At 31.1% G+C, this 17411-nt stretch overlaps 1 protein-coding gene across 14 annotated transcripts; it reads left to right on the top strand.

Annotated features, from left to right (window-relative positions):
- The first annotated feature begins 1975 nt into the window (after positions 1-1975).
- LOC109814009 (uncharacterized) lies at positions 1976-16388 on the top strand. Of its 14 annotated transcripts, XM_083067951.1 has the most exons (18): positions 1988-2063; positions 3211-3263; positions 3356-3758; positions 4524-4607; positions 8662-8826; positions 9438-9535; positions 10209-10295; positions 10391-10556; positions 10682-10768; positions 11586-12113; positions 12745-12893; positions 13076-13273; positions 13428-13518; positions 13609-13771; positions 14509-14616; positions 14711-14810; positions 15404-15474; positions 16002-16388. In XM_083067951.1, exons 4-17 carry the CDS (start codon positions 4524-4526, stop codon positions 15462-15464), a joined length of 2085 nt encoding a protein of 694 aa, XP_082924077.1. In that variant the 5' UTR covers positions 1988-2063; positions 3211-3263; positions 3356-3758; the 3' UTR covers positions 15465-15474; positions 16002-16388. The 14 variants fall into 14 exon arrangements, with proteins under 14 accessions (XP_082924075.1, XP_082924076.1, XP_082924074.1 ...); XM_083067949.1 differs by lacking the exon at positions 15404-15474 and having other exon boundaries at positions 1976-2063; positions 3673-3758; XM_083067950.1 differs by lacking the exon at positions 15404-15474 and having other exon boundaries at positions 1976-2063; positions 3656-3758.
- Positions 16389-17411: the final 1023 nt, after the last annotated feature.

Raw genomic sequence — 17411 nt, 5'->3', positions numbered from 1 at the left:
TTCCCCAATCCAAATTCCTTGAAATAAGCCTTCATTTTATTTCTCATAATGAGCCTATAAATCACATTTATAATCGTAATCAAATATGTGCGACAATCATGAAAATTACCTCCTTAATTAGTCATTGGAAATTCATAAGTGATCTTGAATTCGGCTTGCTCGGTCGGATGGGGAGTTAGAAGATACGTAACCCTCCATGCTTAATTATTAACAGTGCAAAAAGTCTTTATTCGACTGATTTGGTTAATTTGGTTAATTGGGAATTTGGAGGGTACACAACCCTCCAGGCTTGAGCGTCAAGGGCGCGAAGAGTCTCGAATTAGCCAACTTAGTCGGTTAGAGAGTCAGACAGTACATTATCAAATGTCAAAATCAATTAGATTGAAATTAAAATTAAGAGTGTTTATTTGTAAAAAAAATAAAATTTAAGAATTATTGAAATAAAATTAAAATTTATAATGTCTATTTATAAATCTAATAAAATTTAAGATTAATTATGATAAAAACAAAGGTTTATAGTGTTTATTTGTAAAAAAAATAATATTTATAATGATTGATTATTCTTTTTTCCAAAAAAAAAGTTATAAAATTATAATAACTAAAATGTTTAAATATTTTTTAGTTATTTAAATTTAAAATAAATTTATTTTTTCTTCAAATTTAAAATTATTATTTTTAATCATTGTAACTTTTAAAATTTTTTTAATCATTTAAATTATCAATAACATATATAAAAATATGATAATATGTAACATATTTGAAAATCACATATTAAGATAGTTATGTATTATCAATTTTCTAAATTTAAAGTGATGTTTTCAATAATAGACACAAAATTAAAAGTATATTTACAACATAATTGTTTTTGTATGGTTTTAGTTTTATAATAATTGCAATGTAGTCCTTACATTTTTGGGTAAATATGCAAATTGTTAGTTGCACTGGACGGGCCAAGGCGTCTTTCGCCGCCATTGGAAAAGGTCTCAAGGCCACCGCTCCGCCAATGCCTTCAACACCATATCTTCACGCCGCCGGAAAGAGCGAAGACGAAAGCGAAAATCGTCACAGCGAAGCTCGCGCAGATCTGTGGGCAAAGGAGACGACGCACTCGGGTTGATTTCTGCGCTTGCCACAATCTCGAGTTTGAGTGCATCAATCATGCTTCTGGTTTTGATATCATTTTAGCTTTGACGTATTGGATGTGTTGTCATCGAAGTTAAAGCTGTTGTCGGCGTGAATGAATGCTGTTTTGCTGAATTTCTTGAACATGTCTCAGGTGGTTGATGTTTTGAAGTTGTTGTGGGAGATATTTAGGGTTTAGGTTTTAGGGAAGTCGGAGACGTTCAAAAATTCGATGGTGTTCATGGGAGGGAAGGCAGAAGGGGAACTTGACGGTACTCTGATTCATGGCTGCCGGCGATCCTTCTCTTGCTGGCAATGGCTTCCTCCGCTTGGTACTCACCTTGTTTACAGTAAAGTTAATTCAACTTTACCAACTTTGAACGTGTTTGGATACAAGCTTCGGAGAATTTCTTTATTGGAAAAAACTCTTTGATCCAAACAAGCTCTTAGTCTCAATCAATTAACAATTCCAAATTTTGAAGTGTTAGGCTGTGAACAATAAATATGTAAAATTCATCTTGCACTTAATGAGTCTAATTCAGTTAGTTGATCAGAACCTATGTATGGTAAATTTCTTGATATAAGTTCGATTCCCATATTTATAAGAATATTCATTTTGCAGGTTAAAATTACAGCCTTCATCACGTCAATTTTGGTGCTTCACCATGAGCTATAAGGTGATTCACCTTAGCTTGAACTCCAAAAGAATGTGCTAAGGAGTGTATTGATATCAATTTTTCAGTTAATAAAAGGGCATTCCCATTGTGTGTGTGCGCGCAATGACAGGTGGAGCCACCATCTGCTCAGGTCACCGGTTTCTCTGTGATCAACTTGTCCCTGACTCAGCCACCCAACTCAGTCATGACACGTTCCTGGTGTTGCCAGATTCTTCCACTGCCCAACCTTTCCTCGTCCCTGATGATGGCTTATCCGTTTCCAAGGTCTTTTCTCCTTTTATATCAACCATTGAAAATAAACTATTTTCAACTTATAATTAACTTATGAAAATAATTTTCCATTTACTTGAAAATAAGTTGACTTTATGCATAGATAGTTTTAATTTATGGAAAATGTTATTTTAATTTTCTTCTCCTAGTATTACTTATGGAGAAGTCTATCCAAATAGGCCCTATGACATGCTTGCACCTCTTCGGGAAAAGTTATAAAAATGACTTAAACTTACACCAAGACAATTTAACGTTATATTTCATTTTCAATTTTAGAAATAACTTATGCATAAATGCTTACATGTCAAGCACATAATTAAGTTGTCTATTCAAATACACCCAACAAAATTCCAAATTTGAGAAGTGTTTTCTGTTTCCTGTTGCCACAAATAATTACAAAAATGTCATGTCATGTCATTTTTACTTCCTTTCCTATTTTCAACGATTAGTATGTATAAGAGATGATGTATGTGAAAGTAAGAAACAAACTCAAAATAATGTGACATTTTTGTTCGTGTTAAAAACAAGAAATAACAATTAGAAAGTTTTTGTCAAAACCTAACAACCTTAATATCTCCCTTCATGGAAAAGGATTATGGGGTCCACTGGTTACTTTAGAAGTTACTATGTGCTTTTTCTAACAATCTTCTCTTGTTATTTTAACAATGAGAATCCAGATGTATAATTAATGAAATAAAACTTTATATTTGAGAGGGTACAAGTACAATTAATAGTACATAGTTTATGAGACAAATGTGGTTTTCAGTATCTTGTGCTTATCGTTTTATATATTTGTATTTTGTGAAGTTTCGACAACACAGGTTTTTGCTCAGAGAAGCAAGAAAAGAAATATTGAATTATTGATGACATAAACTATGACGTGAATGGATTTACACATATTGCAAGTGTGATCTTGTCTATCTGTCTTGTGACAAATGATACATGGCTTTGAATTGGTGATTTGTTTGTAATATATTCCTACTATTTGAGGGAACTGTTGTTGATTTGTGCTAGTTCTTGTTCGTGTCACTCTTCTTTACTTGCTAATTCACTGCTTTATATGATTGTCCTTGTCCTCACGACATAAAATTTTGTAGCTAGTTAGGTTTTTTATTCTAAGGATATTGTTTAATGGTTGCAGGTTTCATTTGGTGTGGTTGACTGGTTGGTCTAAGTGTTGGACTCTCTCTTCTTGTGAGTTCTATTTTCTTGTTTCACCTCCTTCATTGATTTCAGGTTATGCATAGTGCTTCTGTTTCTTATGTTGGTCTTTCTGTTTCATACAGCTGTGGTTTTGAGGGTATATTTTTAATCTTCTCCCTGGATTTGAATGGTCAGCTATTATGTTATTATATGACTTCCCTCTTGCAATTATTGGAATGGCACTCAGGGTGAAGAAAGTTTTATTAATGTGAATAAATTTGTAAGAAGGATGTTTATCATAACAAAGTTGTGCAAAAAAGAGTCATGTTAGGAGTTCGCCTTGCTAATGTTCACTCTGTTGCTTCATAGCTTTATTTGTGATTCTGCATTGGTGTTTTAGTGGATGCTCCTGCAGGTCACACACTCTTCATATTTTGTCACAGGCTGTTTGTTTTTGCAGTATGCAAAACTCAAGCCTGTCCATGCCTGACATATTCAGATGCTCAAAGCTCGAGGGAAAAATGTGCAACTCCAGTGCTTTAACTGGTAATCTCATCAATGATTCATAACTTCCAGGCTTGCTGTCAGTTTAAAGTAGGCCATGATGACAATGAATTATTGAAGGGTTAACCTTGACATTGCCCATTTAACATATTTACTTAGAAAAGCAAATCCAAGATGCATAACATTTTCCTTTTAAATCATTTATCTAAAAGCAACCAGGATTAGGTAGTTAAAGGAAACATGTAATGTGATGTCCAGGTTCTGGTTATTTATAGGGTTAAAATTGTCAACTTTTTCTTTATTCTACTTTGTAATTTCTTAGGTAAAATGGTCATTTTCAATGTATATTCTAAAAGGATTTGCCAACATGCACGAGTCAAACCAATTATTCAGAATTAAGTGGGCATAAAATGTGGATTAATTTTAGGTTGCAGGATTTTAAACTAGATTCAACTCATTTATTAACTTTTCCTGTTAGATTACCCTTTTTTATTCTGGACTCATGTTAGCAATCCAAACCTTGCAGTATAGTGCCCATATTGAGTAACAGCCATGGGTCGTGTAAAAATTTGCCGATGGAATATAGCTGTACATTTACTAAGCAAAATTATTTCATTCTAGGAAATAGTTACTTTTAAGCATTCAATATCAAATTCCTCCATGATTCTCAAACGGTTTCTTTTATTTGTTTATTACCATTGGATTCTTTCTTTCCTCTAATCACTCGTATCTACTCACTGCTAATCAGTCTAACCTACATGGTTTTGAATATTAAATGTATTAAGTGTTCATCTTGTGCTTTTACAGATGAAGAGTGATGTTTCTAGATATCGCTATCAAAATGAGCAGCATTTGGATGACGCATTGAAACGGATATTCCAGTATGGCCAAGTATGTTATTTGAATTTGTAAATTTATTTTTTGGTACTTAACTACTTATTATCTTTTTGTATCTATTTTTCCATTTTTCATATCTTGAGGAATAAAATGTAACATTAAAGTATCACATTTTTTTTTCTCTGTTTCCTACTTGTGTTTGGAATGAACTCAACAGAATACTTGAACCCAGGTCAGGTTTTGACAATATGTTCAGTAACTGTTAAAATGAAACCCCACTTCCAAACCTCAAGGCTGCACCCTATAGCTTAAGTTTCCAATGAATTGGTTCTGAACAGGGGCAAAAGGTATGCTTCTCAATACTTCCCGGTCTCTTTCTCATGAACCAACTATTCCAAAGCTTAAGCTATTAGGCAAATACATATGAATATTATTTCATAATACTTCTCCAACAATCTTCATCCAACCAGTAGCATTAGCTCAATAGTGAGGTTGTCACTATTTGCCCTTGTTGCAAGTGGGATTTAATATTTCTTCTGCAGCCTATGATATGTTCTTTAGTTGCTAGACATCATTTTATCTGCTTTTTGTTTCAGAGAGGAGGACTACCAAGGAGAAGTGCTCCTGTTCTACAATTGATTGTGAAGAAGTATGCTTATCAATTTTGTTTTAATTCACCAATCAGTACCATTATTTTCGTCTCATTATGAACTCTTTTTTCATAATACTTGCTAGATAATTAATAAATACTGAAAAGCAAAATAGTGTCATATATTTCATTTTACTTCAAAAGAAAAATTAGTAGAATGGGTAAATTTATGGTTTACTAGTTCATGTCTCTTCTCTCATACAGTCACTATCGTATATCCCTCTATCTTTATTATGAGCTGCTCTAAATACACTACTTTTCTATTTATTTTCCTCACTCTATTTCTATTTATAATTTAAAATTACATTTATCTATTTTTTGTCCGCTTTAACTTCATTTGTTCTATGTTTTGTTGGTATATCATGCAGTCTTACCACATCTCAAGCCTATAACCTAGCCACCTCAACAATCTGATTACCTTTTCACAAGATTCATTTTGTCTAAACTCAAGCACCCAAGTTTTCTTTGAGTACAGTGAGATTTATCTGAATACCTTATGTGTTATCTAGAGTATTTATCTTGGTTCAAAGTATAAAAGCTACCGGTAATTCTTTGATTAGTTCACTTTCACTCTAATTGCATTTAGATTTACTTTGAAAGTCTATCTTGATCCACTTAACATTGAGCAATTTAAAGTCCAAAATAGAACATGTTTTGGATTCTTTTTAATTCAGTATTTGGTGCTTGTGCTATCTTTTCCATTAATCATTTATAGTATGTATTTATTATTTTAAAGTTTTCAAGAAATTTCTATTAAAGCCTTTCTGTGAATCATTGCTGCCAATAGACAAGCTCTAGTCTCTGGCAACTATTCTTTGTCTTCAGATTTGATCCCCCTCAATATTGTCTTTTCATGTAAGTAGAACTGCCTTATCCAACTCTCTTTGATTGCACAAGCTTTTGTCATCAGTACAAAAACTTCAGGTCTAATATTCTATAAATATAAGGAATTCCATAATACTTTTGAAATGGTAACCAGTTAATATTCTGCACACAACAATCACTAATGGTCTGAGATGGTAACTAGCATATTAGTTAGCGAATCATTTTTGTTGGTTAGACTCTAGGTTTATTCCCTTATTAGTCCTGTTTCATAATGTGGTTACATCCTAGGTCACACAACACAAGATGGTAAATACTGTTTAGTTTTAGTTTTTGAGTCCAAGGCTCTGCAGTTGTCAGATTTTGAACAAATTAGGTATTCAGCTTTCTTTCCCTGGAGCATATATTTTTTTAATTATTTATATTTTGTATTCAATATTTTGATATGTGCATGAGGATGATCAATCTCTTTGCATCTTGGAGAGAACAAAAGTGCTAGAAACTAGATAACTCATGCGATCTTTTGCTTGTAACCTTTTTGGCTGGGATGGGATTGGAGTTCAAAAGAATTCAGAGAAGAGAAAATCAGAATAGAAACATCAAAAGACAGAAATACCAAAACCTAAATACCATTAATCCTTGTATTTTAAACAAAAATGAAGAATTCAACAAGCTTTGTGAGGATATATGAATACATGTGCTAGTTGAAATCATTAGGTCAGCGTGAGTTCAAATTAGTCAACTAATATAAAAAACCCACCCTTCTTGCAGTCAAATTCCCCCTTCCCTCTACACACTCCCATTTCATTTTCATTCTCATCCAAAGAGCATACAAGAAACTCTTGAGTTGGTGTCTTCCATGATCTTTCAAGTCCAAGCCCTTTCGGATTTCTTAGGTGAGATTTCTCTCGACCCTCCCTCATTCTTTCCTTCTATTGTTTCATTCTTCCATCTAAGGCTTGTTTTAACTCTTGATTCATCTTTTGTTGATGGGAAAAATTTCCTTGTGTTGATGATGGTTTTGGTTTCTAGCTTAGGGAGTAGGGTGGACAAAATTAACTGTACTGCACTGAACTAGTAGATAAATATACTAAATTAAACTGAAAAAACTGAACTGAACAATTTTATGGTTCAGTTTGAAAAAATGAACTTCTAAAATTGCAGTTCAGTGCATTGATGAACTAACTGGAAAAAAACTTGTTCTGTTTTTTTCTTCTAACTGACCCACTCCTTTTGCTTAATGAATTGGGGAAAAACTTTGCTGAATTGTTCTTTTTGACTGAGGTCTTGTCCTCTATTGGGAAAATCTCTTGATTTGGTAAAATTTGCTGGGTTTTCATTTACGTGCGATTACAAATATTTGCCCTCAATTTTTATAGCTTCTTTTTTTTAACTATTCAAGTTAAGTTGCTTATCTTAAAATTTCATAGAAGGTTTGAAGTATTATTAATTTGTAAAAAATAGAAAATGTATAAAATATTTAAATAAAAAATATATAAATGCAACAAAGTTTTTTATGTAAATATTTTTATGTATTTTTCTTTCAAGAATGTATGCAAATTGATGGTATATCACTCTTTTATTACTTTTAGGGGAGCAGATTTTATAAACTTCCATGTTTGGTTCAAATTTTAGGAGAGAGGCAAGAATGGAGGGGAGCAAAACCCCTCCTCATCTAACTTTAGTTCTCCTCTAATATATTGTGGGGATTTGGAGGGGGTGATTTTAAAACATTTTTAATATAATATCCAAAATATTCTTACTTATGTTTTTAAATTCTAAATTATAAGGATACAAAGGTACTTAATTTTTAAAATCTATTCTCCTCTTGTGAATCAAACAAGAAAAGAGTTGTCTTCCTTCCTTTTTCCTCCCCTCCTCTCAAACAAACAAAATTTTAAACACTCCCCACCATTCCCTTTCCCTCCCCTCCCTTACCTTGAACCAAATAAACCCTTGATATATTAAAAGTTGGTTTGAAAATGGAGTATGTTCAGGGCGTTCAATTGGTTTTTTGTTTTGAACATGGTATAATAATAAGATCCTGTTGCTCCATTAAATTTAAAGATAAATTCTTTTGACTCCATTTACTCCAAAATTAATATCTTCATGTATATTAATTAATTTCTTTTACTCCATTAAATTTTAAGATAAATTCTACATTTATATCCTCCCAATAAAACATTTAAAGTTCAGATTCAAAGTTAAATACATTTATGACCACCATTAATAAAATTCTTTATTTTCTTATTCACTCCCATGAAAACTATTTTCATATATCTTTAAAGGACACAACTCATTTTTATTAATAAAGGAAGAGAGAGAGTGAATGAAACTCTTCCAAAACTGCAAAATTCAAATTAGGCCACAAAAGCGTATTTGTTTTTCACATTCTTCGCTAATCTTGCCACCTCATCATTGAAGGAGAGAAAAAAAGTTCCCAAAACAAGTATTAAAACATCATATCATCACTCGTATTAAGCTGCGTTTTTTTAGTGTCTTATTAGACACAAATTCAAAGTTAGTTTGAAACTCATCAAAAAGAGTCTTTGGTACATTTGTGCTTTTACAATCCTGTTGACTCTTGCATCGATCTCCAACTCTAACATGAAACTTTGATTCTCTGCTCAATTTCAGAATTTGAACGAGGTTGCCTCCAACTCCATCATGGAACTTGGATCTACATCGCATCAGAATTTGAATGCGGTTGCTGCTGATGGCATAAAATCGAAGCGTTCTGATCCTCAAAAAGTTCAAAGAAATAGAACCTACGATCATGCAAATGGAAAAACTTGTCACCAGGTACTTTTGTTTTGAGTTTTTATGATACCCATTTCCTTGTTTGTGTTTTTGCATTGTAGGGTGTGGTAGTTTGTGGAGAAGGTGAGATTGAATGTGGGATATGTGGGATATGTGAGAAAAAGTGTAAATTATGTGAAAAAGGGGATCTTTGGTTGATGGGTTGTATAATAATGATGATGTACCATTGAGCATGTGGATCTACCAGCACAAGGTTGTTTCAACAAGTAGTCTCAAGTTTGAGTCCTAAATATCCAACAGTGTTAAATAGAGAGTTTTTCTGCCCATAATAGTCATATGTGGTTCAAGAATTGTTGTCGATGATGATTATGATGTTTGTGGCGTTGTATTTTTTCTTTTTCTGTGTTTTGTTCTGTTTTGCATTATGGGGTGTGGTGGTTTGTAGAGAAGGTGAAATCCGGATGTGGGTATGTGAAAGAATGTGGCAATTGTGTGAAAAATCGGAACTTTGGTTGATGGAATTGTATGATGATGATGCTTGTGCGTAGTTTTGCTTTTATTTTGTGTGTGTACTTATATCTGTTCTTGTTTTTAGATTTTGAAGTTTGTTCAAATGATAACCTTTGTTGTTTGCTTGGTGTTCTACATTGAAGTGTCGACAGAAAAAAAGGGATTTTGCTGCTACTTGTAAGAATTTGAAAAAGGGGAAGCCTTGTACCATCAAGTTCTGCCACAGCTGCCTCTTGAACTGGTTAGGTTCAACAATATATACATCAAGTTTTCTTTTTATTTTTAAAGTTTTTTTATTTTTCAGAATTATTCTTTTTTTAGGTGTATTTTTAACCTTGTGTATGAAAAAGGCTTTCTTGCCTGGCAAGAGTGTGCAAAGATCAATAACTTTGTAAGTGTCCAAACACACTTGTAGAAATCACCAAGACCTTTTTTCTTTTTCTTTTTTTGTACAAGACAATGGTATCCTCTAGGGTAGACGATTTTGCTTGAATTTAGTAGGACCACCAAGAGTTATGCTGGCCATGGTGGTCTTACCTACTTCGAGCAAGAATATCTCTCATGGAAGGTACTAGTCGCCTCGTACAACAAAAAATGACCAAACACATTTTGGTGATCTCTGTGTATGGGGACTCATTGCAAGGCAACAGATCTTTGGATACTCTTACAAAGCAAGAATCTACATCAATTTTGCTAAAAAACATGGATACTATGACTATTAGCTTTTATGCAAACATGAAATTCCATGTAACAAACGTGGAACCAAACATGCTATATGTCTCAAAGGAATTAGTCTTTGATTGTTGTTTGGGAGACATCCTTGGTTCAATGTACAAACTAAAAGAAATAGAGTATAATAGTCCTTGTATATTTGTATGTGTTTTCCCTTTTAAGGATTTTTGGTGGTGCATTAGGTATGGGGAGAATGATGAAGAGGTAGGGCAGTTGGGTGATTGGATATGTATAAAGTGTAGAAACCTCTGCAACTGTAGTGTTTGTCGGTGAGTTTCTTTTTCTTTATTTCTTTGTGTGTTTTGAGTTGGTATTTATTTATTGTTCCTATGAGTTCATTCTGAAAGAAAAGTGATATTTATAGGAAAAAGGCTGGTAAAAAACCTACTGGGCAATTAATTTATAAAGCTAGAGAATTGGGTTTCAAGTGTGTGTCAGAATTGCTTACCGTGATGCCTTCTGAAGCTTTTGATTCAAATGGGGACATTGATGTTGCTGCTTTGCCTTCAAAGGAAGCAAATATTGAAAAGGTATGCTATTTTTCTTTCCATGCCCCTTCCCATCTATCCTATGTTCGACAAATTAAGTTACGGTTGCTGGTTAAAGAAGCTCTCCTCTTGAATCATGTAAATTCATGTTGTGTTAATTATGACAGGAGCAAAAATGTGTTGATAATTCAAGTTCTGATAAGGTTATTATAAGCAAAGGTGTTTCACATGTTAAGAAAATTGAATCAGATAAGGTACTATAGTTATTTTGTTTTGTTTTATTTATCTTAGTTTTTGGCAGATAAATATTACAGATTGGTGTAGCCAGGCAGAGGAGTTGATTTTTACCACATTATTATATATGAACATTCAAGATTGTTTTACTTAAATATTTTTTTGACTATCCATTTTTAATGGTATGATTAAAAACTTTTAAAATTTAATTCTCTTAGTTATGATACACTTGTACTTTAAAATGGAGGATGTATCCATATCATACTTATACCAGATATTAATATCTTCACAGAGGTTGCTTTTTATGGAAACTCAATTCTTATCTTTAAAGGTGAATGATATATGGACACTCACATATCACAAACTCCTATTAGACACTTCGAATTTTTTGTTATCTCTTTCTTATCACATCATATCATTTATCAATGTATGTTTTGTTCCTTGCAAAATGAAAGGATCAATATCATAAATTGAATATAATATTTTTACTTAATTTTGATTGTGATTATATATTTCTAACAAAATTTTCAAGAGATAAAAGACTAGCAATAACATCATGACAATGGCAAACCAATATCAATACAAGAATCAAGAAATTGGGAAAACCAGTTAATAAAATATAAGTAATTTATAAATATATGTTTATTTAATATATTTTTGTATCAATATTCTTTTCCTTTTTTTTAAAAAAAAAATTTGTCATATTTACACCTATAGCATTGTGTTAGGACTTTGGGATCATTGTGTCTTATCTTATACTTTCATGTAGCCATGCATGATGCATCATAAGCCCTTATTCTCTTGTGGATTTTGGTTGTTCTTGTTTATCTTTTGCAGGAGCTTGTAGTACTTCACTCAAGAGAATATGGGATGGAAAACTCTCTAGATGGAAACAATTATTTAAAGCTTGACCCTTCGAACGCTCAGAAGACATCATCACCCAAAATATCTAAGAAAACAAAGTCTAAAGATTTAAAGGAAATATCTAATGGGAATAATGTTGATGGTGCTAGCAAAAAGAAGAGTCTGAAAAGACCTAAAATTTGCAAACAAGTTCCATCGGAAGTATTAAAAGGAAATACAAATGATGACACCAAAGTTTGTGGCAACACTATAGTTATAAGTGATGATGCTAGTGCTGTGCTTCAAGCAAAAATAACATCGTTCCAAACTGTTGGTGTGAACTTAGAGATAGAAAAAATTGAAGAGGAAATTCCTGATGTGAACTTAGAGATAGAAAAAATTGAAGAGGAAATTCCTTTGCCCTCTGGAATTGAGTTAACAAAAATATTAGACATTGAGTTTCGACCTGAAGATGTTGGGAATGCATTACAATTTTTAGAGTTCTGTAAAGTGTTTGGAAAGGTATGACTACATGTTAACTTCTTTGATAATTTTCTCACAAGCTTTGATTAGTCGCAATTTACTATTACAGGTAGTTGTTGAGCAACTAAATATATATATGGTTTGTTTGTTTAAACTTCTTTTCTTACAAAAGCACTTCTTTTTAATAAAATAAGCATTTTTTTTTACTTTTTGTTGTGTTTGCCTAAACTTTTTTTTTTTAAATAAGCAATTTTATGCCTTTTTTAAGAAGCAATTCCTATCTGTTTCTTAAAGAATTTTTTTAAAAAAATTATTTATTTATAAACACTTATTTTAAGTTTAAACAAACAACCCATAATTGGCAAATTCTTTTAATGCTATACACTATACAGTAATATTACAAAATTGGAACTATTTACTATTTTTTAAATATCATACAACTTAAAAATCAAATGGCAGATTTTTTGTAGTCGGTCATTTAATTGAATGATTACATGATGAAAGGGATATTTTCTTGTGTTACATTAAATTAAATTATATGATACACTCTAGATATAATGGTGTTATTGTTACATATATAAATATTGTTTATACTTAATGATGTTGCAGTCAGTCATAATTGTTTTATCTTGTGTTACTTCATATTTAATCTTGTGTATAATTTTGTCAGGCTCTTGACCTCAAGGAAGGAGAAGGTGAAGCCATTTTACAAGAATTAGTATGCAAACAAAATTTGCGTCAAGGACAAAACACCACAACCTTAGTGGTTCAGTTTCAAATTAGAGTGTTGACTCTGATACTAACTGATTCGGGAAATGAGTGAGTTATCCATTATAGTTTATGGTTCAGTTTCAAATTATGTTGACTCTGATACTAATTGATTCGGGAAATGAGTGAGTTATCCATTATAGTTTTTATTTATTTGTTTGTTTCTTTATACTTTTGGGGGTGACAAATTTTTCTATGATGTACTTGGATTAAAGTTGCATAATTTGGTTTAGGTCTCCATCCTTAACTACTGGCAATGGAAGTAATTCATGGTTGAAACCTCTGGAAGATTTAATTACCAAATCTAATCTTGTACTCAAAGATTTTCCCTTGGATTGGCTTCAAGAAGGCATTAGTGGATACTACCATTTGGATTTATCTAAAAAGCTTATTCTGTTGAATTTTCTTTGTGATGAAGCTTTAGGCACAGAGTAAGTATTTTTAGTACAATTAGAAAATAATTTTATTGTGTATTTTGTTATTGTTTTATTGTTTTCATCTCTGCAATTATTGTTTCCTTTTCTTTTCTTTTGTTGTCTTCTTAATCTTGTTTAAAGTTGTTGAAAACTTGCTTAATATGTGTAGGAAACTAAGGAGATACATTGAAGATCAAAATTCAATGCATGCAAAACAAGTAAAAGAAACAAAATCCAAGGTTGCTGTAGCCAAAGAAAAGGTAACAGGAAATAAGGTGTCATGTTCTTTGTATCTGGATTGTCCTTGCTATTACATTGTGTGTGAAACTTTTTATGCATGTTATCTACAGGAAAAAAGTCTTAAGCAGAAGTTGCAGAATGAGAGGGATAAAGTTGTTACTTCAAATGTGGCTCCCCTTCTAATGGAGGATATTGATGCTCTTACAAACATACAAAGTGAAGTGGTTCAGGCTCATGCTGAGATGCTTGAGTTAAAGAGAACAATTCCTAAAGGTATGCTATGATGTTTATGAATTATGCATCAATCATGTCTCTTAAATCAGAATATTTAGGTGATGGTACAAAATTCTATAATTCAAAAAACTATCCAAGTTGCAATCAAGCAATAATTATCATAGGAAAATTAAAGTGAACTATTTTTTTTATTACACTTACATGAAAAAGAACTAATGTATACTCATATGACAAACTTCCATTGGTATATCATATGCTTTTAGATTCTACAGTAATTTTGCTTGCATCCTTAATGATATTATAATTTTGGTTTAATATATCAATTGGTCTTTGAACTTTTTGGAAAATTTTAATTAGGTCCCTAAACTTTAAAAATTTGCAATCAAGTCTTTAATCTTTTATGTTTCTTGAAATTGAGGTCCTATAGTTAATTTGTGGCAATTTTAAATTGTTACAAAAATAATATTTTGTGACAGTTTTCCTAACTCTGTGGAATCAATTACAAAAGTTATAAAAGATCAAATGACTTAATTACAATTTTTAGTTTTGGGGCCTAATTGAAATTTGTCAAAAAGTTTAAGAACCGAATGATCTATTAAACTTATAATTTTGTTATATACTTATTTTTCATTTGATCTAGGTCGAGACTTGGTTTGGTAAATAAATAAGTCTCTTACCGAAGCCAAAATGGAAAATTATGTGTTACTTTCTATCTTATAAAAACGTAATGTTTCTAATATTGAATGGTTGACATTTGTTCTTCTAATATATTATAGAGAAACATAATTCTGATGCTATGAGAACCAAGCCTGAGTTTTTGGACAACAATGGTCATGCATTTTGGAAACTAAAAAGTTACAATGCTCATGATGTTCTGTTGCAAGGTAATTCTCAAAATGCATTAGCTTAATTATTTGGAATGATGATACTGTCGTGATTTGGGTTATAGCAAGTTTTCTAAAATAAAGCAACATGCAGATATTAAAATAATGGATGAAACTGCTACATCTCCAAATGAAAAATGGGTTGTTTATGGTCCTGAGAAGAAGGTTGATGTTGACAAATACATTTCCTCAAGGTGAGTTTTGTTATTAAAGCTGAAGTGGATGATTGTTTTCTTGGTTTTGGATATGGTACTTGATATTAGAGAATTTTCAATTTTTATATTTGTTAAGAACATGATTAGTTATGAAAGCTAGCTTCAGTGAAGGTGTTGAATATTTCGTTGAAAGAATAGTGATCACTCATTATATGTTGGAACATACAAAGATAGATTTCAAAATATAATAAAATATATATTTTGTAATGGTAGTTTTTTTTAAGCTATTAATAAAGAAATCTAATGAAATATTAAAATGGATTCTAAGAAATCATCTAAGATACTTTGATATATAATAATGATAATATGTGATATTTTAACAATCTAAATAGTCAGTTTTAAATTTAATACCTTATTCATTTAAATTTAACTCTGTCCATGCATGCAATTATCTACCATTGTGAGTGCAACATTTTTGTTTGAAGTTCAAGCACGAGGATAAGGGAAGGGAACATGTGGTTGAACACATCTGTGAATATTGAATACAATAGATTTGTTAGTGAATTCTACTTATATAGCTCATGAATAATGCTCATAAGGTGAAATCAATTAAGTACATTTATTTTTTGAAGGGTTAAGAGATGTAAAAGTCGAAAGATTTCTCACATGCTTTACGATGAAGCAAATCCATAGGATGTTCATGGTTAGTATTGCAATCTTTAATTATAATTTACAATTGGGCATCTATTATTGCTTCAAGTATTATCTAACTTGCAACAGGTCTAACATAGTTTTAAATTTTCATAATAACATAAATATTTGCAAAAACACATTCATTGTCAGGTAAATTGCATATTGGTCTTCTCCCTAAGAATGTTGGTGATATATTTTGAGATTCAAGTCTCAATTCTTGGGTTGTGGCTTATATATTTATTGGGAAATTTTACTTGATATTAATTGGTTGCAAGATGAAATCTAAAATATTGTATCAAAGTCTATGGTTCATTTTTGTGATTCTTCTATTTTGGTAGGCATTGCTTGTTTTGACAAGCATTTGTGGAAGAGAGTATTGGGAGTCTTGTCGATTGAATTTGAGATGAAATTTAACAAATTTATCTAATAATAATGTAAAAAAAATGTGTTGTTTACTATTTGTAACATGATATGCATTTTTTTTGTTTTGAACTTGAATATGATTATAACATGAAAAAGTTATTCTTGATTTCACAGGTTTTGGTGGTGGTGGGAGTCTTATTCTCTCCATAAAATACTTGTGAGAGTAAACAAAGTACACATCTTTTGGATGATTGATTGTTTTTATTGAGTTGAGTGAGTTCCCTCCATTCTTAGTGTTGCGTACAAAGAAAACTTCATTGTGATAAATAATCTACATATAAGAAGAGTCTCTTGTTTTTTATGTTATGATAAAAATTTGAAACATGGGTTCCTTACATCGTATTTCAGTGGACTGGAAGCTTGTGACATCTTTATATTTATTTTCTAAATTGTTGGATTATTTATTTTGTATTTACTTTTGAATAGCTAGATTGAAAACTTGATTTTGAAAGACAATTCAAATTAAAATAATGAGTGCTATTTAGTTGTGATTTTTATTTATTTATTGTTTATCCAAAACGAGGCCAAAAACAAATATAAAAAATATTAAATACGTTTTCAATTCATAAGTTATTTTAGAAGTTCATTTTTAGTTTCTAATGCAAATTTTGACGAGTCATGATTCTTGAATATTTTCTCTATTATTACTTTTAGTTTTTGTTGCATTGTTGCACACAATGCAAACCGATGGTTGATAACTAAATTAAATGGGAGATGTGGTATAGATGGTTTGAACACATCAATTTTAGAAAAAAAATTTATTCTTATTTTATTATAAAAAAATAATTAAAAACTATTTGATGTTTATTGAAATACTTTTTATACTTTTAAACTTAATCTTACAAACATGAGACGCATTCTAACGTGGGAAAGGGACAATGTCTCCAACGATGGGGGGCTTTTTTCCATAACCTTTAGATAAAAGCTTTCAAATATCGATGGTCCGGATTAGCAAAAAAAACACGTGGTAATAAAGCACCATATAATCAGTGATTTAAAAATAAGATATAAATTTATTAAAATTTATAAGTATAAAATATATTTAATATGAATATTTTTTAATAAAAATAAATAAAAACTGAGTCATGCGGTTCAACTAATGACTCACCGGTTCAACCTTTGACCCACTGATCCAGTACCTTAACCGATTCGATGACCGGTCCGGTTTTTAAAACTATGCATATAATATTTGTATTTTAATTTTTTTAAAACAGGTAGTTCTCGTGTTGAAGCATGTGTTAGTTATTGACGAAATTTTCTTGATGCCTGTGTAACCATCGATTAAATGGTTCAGTCTTCTTATTTTTTACCCAAAATAATGCATGAATTTATTGTTTTTTTATTTATTTATAATAATTGTGACATTCTCTAAGAATTCAATAATTATATAGAAGAGTTTTTCAAATAATTTTACCGAATAAATTGAAAACATCAAAGGCTAAAAGTATCACATTATAATTAAAATTAAACAATAAGCAAAGTTGTGTTTAACAGTAATTACAAGGAAATCAAAATTTAAAACTT

The sequence above is a fragment of the Cajanus cajan genome, chromosome 2 (assembly GCF_000230855.2).
Source record: "Cajanus cajan strain Asha chromosome 2, NIPB_CcT2T_4, whole genome shotgun sequence".
Classification (NCBI taxonomy): Eukaryota; Viridiplantae; Streptophyta; class Magnoliopsida; order Fabales; family Fabaceae; genus Cajanus; species Cajanus cajan.
The sequence above is the reverse complement of the archived record's forward strand: the minus strand, read 5'-3'. Positions and strand labels throughout refer to the sequence as shown.